The following is an 8684-nucleotide window of genomic DNA, read 5'->3' as shown; positions in this document are numbered from 1 at the left end:
CTCATCTGCGCTTTTTATTTAATGCTAATAAGCTAGACTAAGACAGTGAACACTGTAAACATCATACTTGCTAAACATCTGCATGTTAGCTTTGTGAGCATGTTAGCATGCTGATATTAGCATTTAGCTCAAAGCACTGCTGTGCCGAGCTAAAAATCAAGAGAATTATAGTAACATCAAAACACGGAAGATGCTGTATATTACATTGATTTCATATAAAAGCCATAAAATATTTATTCTGAGATAAAAGTAAAGTACGGAGCCCCCCTGGTGACATTGGATAAAAGAAAAATAATGCGTAGCCACACATTACTATCTCGTGGCCATGAGAAAATTATTGCAGTCATTTCCATGCAGAGACTGTTGATTGTTAACATGGACAAGTTATAGGAATGAATACAATGACTATACTTCAGTCACTTGCTGGTTTAGGCATGGAGTACATTCGTTATGTTAGCAAGAGAACTTAATTATATTAACCAACAGGCATCGATGACAGGCTCCATAATGGAACCACTCGTGGCCACGCATTAACTAAGATAGTAATGTGTGGCCACGCATTATTTTTTTTTAATCCAATGTCACCAGGGGCGCTCCGTAGTAAAGAGCTAGACATGCCATGGATTAAAGAAACTTTATTTAGACAGAGTATGAACGCAAAACCAGCAAATTAAACAACAAAAGATATTTTTGTAAAAGGTGTACAAGTATGTTTTACATTTACTAAAGTAAATTTTCCACACTAAGAAATAAATATCTTTGTTTTAGGACACAGCATTTTATTAGTAAAACTGTATTAGGATAGTTAGTCAGTTGCTTTCAAACAAACACACATATCTCTATTCAACATTGGTATAAGCATGCATAGCTACAGCAGTACTGGAAATGTTTGTCACATTTTCTCCAGAACAAACAATTGTCACTGATAAGTCAGCTGTGGGAAAACATTTCTCTGAAAACACAAAACATTCATAGTCGAGCAATGCCCCTCAAAATGCCCAATTCAATATCAATAACAATAGAATAAATGATGCTCCACAGCTCCACATGTCTAATATACTGACAGCAATCTTTTAATTTCTTCTCTTTCTCTGCAAATCCTGGTGTCATTTTTCTCCTACTCTTTGTGTTAATTTCATTACATTCACTTCCTTTTTATTTCTTGGTTTCCTCGATCTGCTCCACCTCGCTGGATTCGTCCACCACTTTGCCGTTGACCATCGTCTGTGTCACCACCTTCACAATCTTTCTGGTGCGAACGTCAGGCTCCTCTGCACAGAAAGAGATTGGAGGAGATGAGATGAGATTAAATGAAATGGGATGAGATGGAACAAAGGAGAAGAGAAAAGACAGAAAAGGGAATGATTTGGAATCAGTTTCGATACACAGTAATATGAGATAGGAGATGAGTTTAATTGGGATGACTCACGCTGGTGAGAAAGTAAGCTGAAATTAAAAGAGATGATACAAGACAAGAAAGGTTTGATGATATGAGAAGAAATGAGAATAAGAGAAGAAATGGGATGATCACATGAGATTGAATTAGGAAACATGATTATAAGAGATATGATTTGATGAGGTGGAAGAGATGATGAGAGAGGAGAGAAAGAAGAAAACATTAGAAACAGCGAGAGGGAAATGAGATTGGATGAGTAATTTTAATCTCATATTCCTCTGTAATTTGTGTGTAATCCTGCGCCTCTGTCTTTTATTTGTAGTTCAATGTGTTGCACAGTGAACTACTGTGTGTGAACTGTACTAAATAAGGTGTCATGCTGTGACAGCTTTAGGTGAAGGACTCCATGCAATTCTCACTAAAAACACTTAATTTGTGCAAACCGCTTTAACAACTCAACTTTCCTGTCTTATGAAAGACTTCACAGTCTTTGATTCTGTGTTGTCTTTAGTCTTCTAATGTTCCGAGACAAAGATTAACATTTTTAAAACACCTTGCTGCAGTGTGACTCAGTCAGATTAACACAGTTACAACACTGGGATGAATGTTTTTACACCCACATTTGTTGCTCTAGGAGCTGAGCTGTCAGCCGTGTTTGCATTTTGAGGTTCATAAAACAATCATTAGTGCAGAACCTCTTGGGTGTGTGTGAAAGAATATGTGTATGTATGTGAGCCCCGTTACAGCAAATGCACATCTGAATCCATATAGGGCTTGGCTGTTATGGAGCAGATGTTAAATAAACATTTGCGAACAGTTTGCTCAACTTATCCCTTTCATCACTGCAGCTTTAGTCTCTCTTTACCTCCCAGGTTGTGATAAGATGCATTCAAAATCAATCAATAACCAGTGGTTTCTCTCCTCGCTAATGTGCCATTATATAATACTGTGCCTGGATGTTATTCTAACATTCATAATGACTTTTGCTTTCTTTTATTGGTTAAACATAAAAAGCCAAACACTCACTTTTTGGTGGGGGAGGAACTTCTTTGACTCTGTGGGGCAGAAAGGAAACATGTTAGAATTCGCTTTGTTTCAGTTAGTTCAGGAGTTTGGGAAATGATTCACTGCCTGTACAGTTAATATGCTAGGCTTGAATCAATAGCTGGTCATCTTAATTTAGGTAATTAAATCACCTTTTATGGGGGGGGGGTACTGGTTACTGGTGTTACTTTCGGATAGATCCAAGTTGCTGTTTCCCCATGCTTCCAGTCTTTATGCTAAGCTAAGCTAACAAACTGCTGTCAGTAGCAGACAGATATGAGAGTATGTCATCTAAGTCCAGTTTGGTTAACGAAAGGTGTCTTGAGGAATACTAATACTATCATGATAACAACATTCTCACTAAAGTAATAGCTGATATTCAGGAACACAATAATGTGTCTACAAAGTACAATAAAGGGTGTAATGGCATTTTCACATGACAGCATCAATCAGCATAAGTTATTATGGCTAAAATTGTGAAAATAAGACCCATATTGTAATTAACCAAACTTTTTCTATATTTTATCCCCACACACTCACGTTTCCTCTCCCTCCAGCAGGCGCCTGTAGGTGGCTATCTCCATTTCCAGATTCTGCTTGATGCGGAGCAGCTGCTCATAGTCGGTCTTGGTGCGCTGCATGTCCAGCCTGAGCTGGGAGAGGTCATCTTCGAGCTGGTTCAGGGTGGCCTGAAGCCGCTCCATCTCAGTAGAGTATTTCTGACCGGTCTCACCCAGGTTACCCTCAAGTGCTGCAATCTGAGAAGAGAAAGGGGAAAATAGTAAGAGAACTGACCGGCCTTATCCACATACCTGAGTCTAATATTACCATTGTGTGCTTTTAATGTTGTCCATATTCATATCAGTCAATCAGTTTAAAGACTGGTGACCTAGGACACTTGAATAATTGTCTTCTAATTCAAGAAACGGCCCAAAATTATTCATAATTCTGTGATTACAAATGTTTAGCCATCATCACAGTGTCTGTACTGGCTGTATTGTAACCATCATACAGTAATGTGATGCTTCAGGTTGGCTGGTATTAAAGGTTTTGGCTTTTTAACCGCCTCACATTTCCTCAAAAGGTGTTTGCCAGTAGAAGTCAAACCTCAGTGTCTCCTGATTCTGAAATTACTTCCAAAACCATCATCAACAAATACCTGTGAACTGACAAGGCCTTAGGATCCAAAACAAACAGTCACTGCTCAGACAAGATTACCCATACAACCACCGAAACTCACCCCCATACAATTTAGCAACAGAATCCTGTATGTTCTTGCATGACTTATCAGCGTGGGAGAACATGTTGACTGTCAACACAGGATTATAGGAGAGAAAAGCAAAATCATTTTCCCCTGATCGGTATGATACAGTAGCATGGATATGCAAAAATAAAAACTGGTCTAATTAAATCTGAACTTCTGTAAGGATTTTCTGTGTTGTCATTTGACAAATCCCTCATTAAACTGCTCTTTCTTCAACACAACTTGCTGTGGCTTTGTGATTTTAAAATCATAGCTGCAGTGTTTGCACATCTTTAAGTGCATTAGATTTTGTTTGCACAGCTCCAAATGCAGAACCTTGCAGAGTTTTCTATTCTCGACATGAATCTTTGTGGACATGGACGCACCTCTTCTAACAAAATCTGACCTCTTTCGCCAAATTCCATCATTCTGTATGTACAATAAAATCCTCTTTTTGTTGGTGTGTTCATGTGATATTTTTGCTCTACTTCTCACCTCGCTGCTCAGGTGCAGCAGCTCACCTGTTTGTGCAGACTCTCCAGCTCCACCTCCAGTGTCTGCAGAAAGCGCTGCCTATCAATCAGCTCGCTCTGAGCTCCTCTCAGAGCCTCGTTGCTCTCCTTCACCTCGCTTTGCACCGTCTCCAGCTGGAGAACAAGACACAAAATGTCTGAGGAATGCACACCCACATAAAATGCATGTTCTGTACTAGAAGATGAATTTAATGTCTGTGTGTTTCCCCTCACATGCATGCCATTTTCTGTTGAATATAGTGTTGGTTTTTAACTTAGTTTAGGCCATTTGATACATAATTTGATATGGTAGTATTAGACTTGAAAGGTGTACCTGATGACAAAATATTGTAATGCAGAGATAAAACTGTTGATTAATTGATCCACAGAGAAAAGAAATCAGTATTTTTTCAAGCAAAAACAGTGAAAATGTGTTTTTCTTGCTTTGGGTTTTGGACATTTCGAGACATTTGACATATATCATACACTAGACAGTTATAATAATCTGCAATAAAAAATAATTAATAGTTATATTACAATAGTCACATTTTAATGGATAAGCTGATTAAAGAAAGAGAGAGAAATGGCAGTTTCTCCCCACACCTTCTTGCGGTACCACTGCTCTGCTTGGTCCTTGTTCTTCTTGACAATCCCCTCATACTGGGAACGCAGGTCAGACAGAATGGTTCCCAGCTCTGGCCCACTGGCACCAGAATCCACCTCCACATTCACCTCATCTCTGGCAATACGAGACTTCATTTGCTCCATTTCCTGCAGGGGGAGAAGCAGGCTTATGGTTTGCATTGTTTTATCTCTAAATAAACTTAACTTAAAGTTGCACCATATGTGTGAATATACTTGTGCCTACGTGCAACATATGGTACCAGTAATAGTTTGGTGAATCCTACACCGCAGGGTGGCAGAGAGGATGTGAGGGAATCTTCATAATTTAGATGTTCTCTATCAATAGTTGATGGGGCAGAGCTCACCTTACCCCTGGCTTTTCAACTCTCACACGCATGTTACACTCCTGCTCTCTATTCATGCGTACTTGCAGGATCTCTTTCACTCTCTCTTCTCTGTGATATTGTGGTAAGTCTCATGCAACCTGTTTTAACTGGATTTAATGCTCTCAATATATATTCATACACAATTTCCCATCCTTTGTTAGAGAAGAAAGTTCAATCATATACTTTATTTTATGCACAAAGATCGTATCCTTGAGAGAAAATAGTGTGATCTAGTTTCCCAGCTTACCCCCAGAGATGTTGCTTTTCTATTTTTATGGGGGAGAAGTCTTTATTTTCAACATAAAGGATTGACATAGATAAGAGCTGACAAAGGGGCCTTTACAGTCCTGACATTTTTTGACCAACCTTTACTGACCAACACCACATCTAACTTTTGCACCTTATTGTTGTGTTCTGTCAGTGGCCTCAAATATCTCTTAAATTAACTAAATCCGTGCAGCCTTATACACATCTTGTTTCAGTAAGTAAGTGATCAATCCTTCCTTTGGTGAGAGGAGTTTATCTTAGTTTCTCATCCCCCCAGAGGACAGTAGTTAGGACGTCTCGGATCAGCTGACTGGACAAAAAGGGCAGGTTTGGGAAACCAGATCTACCTGCTCCTTTTGTCAGTAGTAACCAGAGGACCACCTCCATCCCTCCTACGTTTCTTTCTGCAGCTTAGCCTCTAAAAAAGACCTCTTGAGTCCACCAAATTGGGTCAGTCCGATATTTAACAACTTGCTTGTTTGTGATGGCAGGTTGGAGAATAAGAAAGGGGGCCAAAACGAAAACAAGACGAAGCAAATGTCAAGTAATGGAGAAGGCAAAGTAAATGTGATAAAATGGACTGTCAAAAGACCTGCATACCGTACGAATGTGGGAGAGGAAGAAAAGAGGAGGGATCAAAAACAGTACAAACAGACTTACCTCCTCATGGTTTTTCTTGAGGAAGTAAAGTTCTTCTTTCAGGCTGTCCAGATCTCCCCTCAGAGAGGCGATGATCTGCTCATGGTCGGTCTTGGCCTTTTTCAGAGCAACACAGTCACGCTCCACAGACTGACACATCACCAGCTCAGTCTCCCACCTAGTGACGTCCAGAAAAAGCAGAATATATATTGTTTATTTACTTCTGTTTTAGGTGCAATAGAAAGTACGTCCTGAAGTTACTTTTTAATACTTAGATATGGGAAGTAACCATTTATATAAGAAAGAAGAAAAACATTTGTATTGATTTAGTTATGGTTTGGTTCTGGTACATGTATATTTTTAATATCTCAACACTTTCAGAATATTATACTAAAATGTGACAAATATTTAATGGTGCCATGCTATACAGCCATACAGTTATTACAATTTAGCAAAGTGGCCACTTAATCAAAGACATACATACAACCAAAACTAATCTCAGCTTTTCATCATCATACTGGAATCATTAGTCACTCACTTGATTCTGAAGTCATCAGCAGCCAGTTTAGCATTATCGATCTCTAACATGAGACGAGCATTTTCCAAGGTTTTCTTCCTCACCTGACAAATATTAACGTGGGGTAACAATGTTATAATAGACATTAACATCCTTCATTGTCTTCTACATGTGATGCTTTATGTATGTTCATCTGTATATTTGGACTTTATAATGGAATTATTAATCCTTACAAAAGACTAATTTGAATCTTATCTTATCTTATCTGTCCAATAAGGTAACACATTCCAACTTCATTAAACTGTAACTTTTTCTATTTAGTTAAAATCGGCAACACAATCATTAACTTCACTCTGGATTCATTTGGTACAAGTTAACTCAAAGTCAAACCCTGCCTCTGATGAGTCTACTGATGATCCTGCTAAAAGACGTAATATGTTGACATTTGCATTAATGTTTTGTCTATGTAAAATAACCAAAGTCCTCATAACCTTGAGCTTTGTTGACACATACAGTACAAAACTTGCAATCTGGCAGTTTAAATCTCTGTATAATGTCTGGTTTGGTTGCATGTCCCTTCATGTCTACCTCTTGCTCAACAGCATGAGCCTGGGCCATCATTGAGTCGAGGTCATGACCTTTGGGAATACGGTCAAGCATCAGCTGCTTGATCTTCATCTCCAGGTCTGCGTTGGAGCGCTCCAGTGAACGCACCTGGAGAAAGACAAAGAAAAAAGAGACCGCACAATGATCACAGTGTTTTAATTTCCTTCCCTGCATGGCATCAAATGGAGATAAACCTATCACCCATTTGGCTGCTGACCAATAGCTTAACAGTGGGGCACTGTTTTATGTGTCACACCTTGTCCAGGTAGTTGGCCAGACGGTTGTTGAGACTCTGCATGGCTTCCTTGTCGTTGGTGCTGTTTCCGTGCACACCGTTAAGTTGCAGGCTCATTGGCCCGTTGAGATCCTGGCTGATGGATGTTGAACGGCTCAGCGGGCTGGCTGCGGCAAAAGAGACCGAAGCACGGGAGCGAGCACGTCCAGTGTCCATCAGAGAACGACTGGAAAAGGAAGGCTGGCGACTCATGGAGTAACTCCTCATTGAGATGCTGGAGGCCATGATGGGTGGCTGTGAGGGCAGAGGAGACAAGGAGAAACGAAATTGGAAATTAGACGATGACGTGTTGAGGAACTTGTGAGGACAAAATTGACATGAAGAGAGAAACAGAACAAGAGCACATGTTACATCTATCACAGCTCCTAAGGGTTCATCTCTGTGAAGAGAGTGGATGGATATTCAAATTACAGATGTCATAAGGAAAATACATAACTTCAAAAGCCAGACTGTTTGACCTATTGCAGTCATTTAAAGCTATTGTTACATGAGATCTGGCTGTAGAAAAGCTCTTTTGTGGCCCTTAAGCAAATGTGTTTTATTCTAGCATTTTGCCAGACTTAAATACAAGTAGGACCTTATATTCAACACCTCACTGAAAATGATGAAAGGAGTCTTTAAATGGGTGTACGTACGTCTGGCTAGTGGCTTTTCAAACTAACCATTTGCATTGAAGAGATGACTGACTATACGGTCATAGCCACTTCAGTCTGTCCATCTAGGCTCTGTTCAAATAAGACTTCAACTCAAGTCAGTGTAAAATCAAAATGTAAATGAGTACAGCTCAGCCCTGGGTCAAAGAAGAGCCTCTCACTGGGACTGAGGACACTCTCATAGAGTCTGTTACTATGATAATAAGATGCAGTTTATATTCAAGGAGAGGGGAAAAAAGATGAAAAGTGGCTCCAAAAGATAGAAGCCTTCCTAAAAGACTACTGAAAATGTAGTTAAATATTATTGAATAAATGAAATTATAAAATGTGCCTCATAATTTATGTGCAAAGAACATTTTGTATTGATGTTACTTTAATTTCCCTTACCTTTTTAACTTTAAAGTTTAACAGGTCACACTACTTCTTGGACTTCAACTAGTTGGTGTATGTCTCACATACAGGACAGTGTATCTTTGTCTGTGAGTATATGTGTGTGTGTGTG

At 39.3% G+C, this 8684-nt stretch overlaps 1 protein-coding gene across 1 annotated transcript; it reads right to left on the bottom strand.

The window, feature by feature from the left end:
- Positions 1 to 632: 632 nt before the first annotated feature.
- On the bottom strand, positions 633 to 7763 carry si:ch211-243g18.2 (uncharacterized protein LOC559906 homolog). The gene is made up of 9 exons (XM_035668113.1): positions 7491 to 7763; positions 7217 to 7342; positions 6650 to 6732; positions 6133 to 6289; positions 4799 to 4966; positions 4205 to 4330; positions 2981 to 3198; positions 2423 to 2451; positions 633 to 1271 (listed from the first exon to the last, which is right to left on the bottom strand). The coding sequence occupies exons 1-9, from the start codon at positions 7752 to 7754 to the stop codon at positions 1156 to 1158; spliced, it is 1287 nt and encodes a 428-aa protein (XP_035524006.1). The 5' UTR covers positions 7755 to 7763; the 3' UTR covers positions 633 to 1155.
- Positions 7764 to 8684: the final 921 nt, after the last annotated feature.

The sequence above is a fragment of the Morone saxatilis genome, unplaced genomic scaffold (assembly GCF_004916995.1).
Source record: "Morone saxatilis isolate NCDOM2014 unplaced genomic scaffold, NCSU_SB_2.0 Contig21, whole genome shotgun sequence".
Lineage (NCBI taxonomy): Eukaryota > Metazoa > Chordata > Actinopteri > Moronidae > Morone > Morone saxatilis.
Note: the sequence above shows the minus strand (reverse complement) of the source record. Positions and strands in the feature narration are given on the sequence as shown.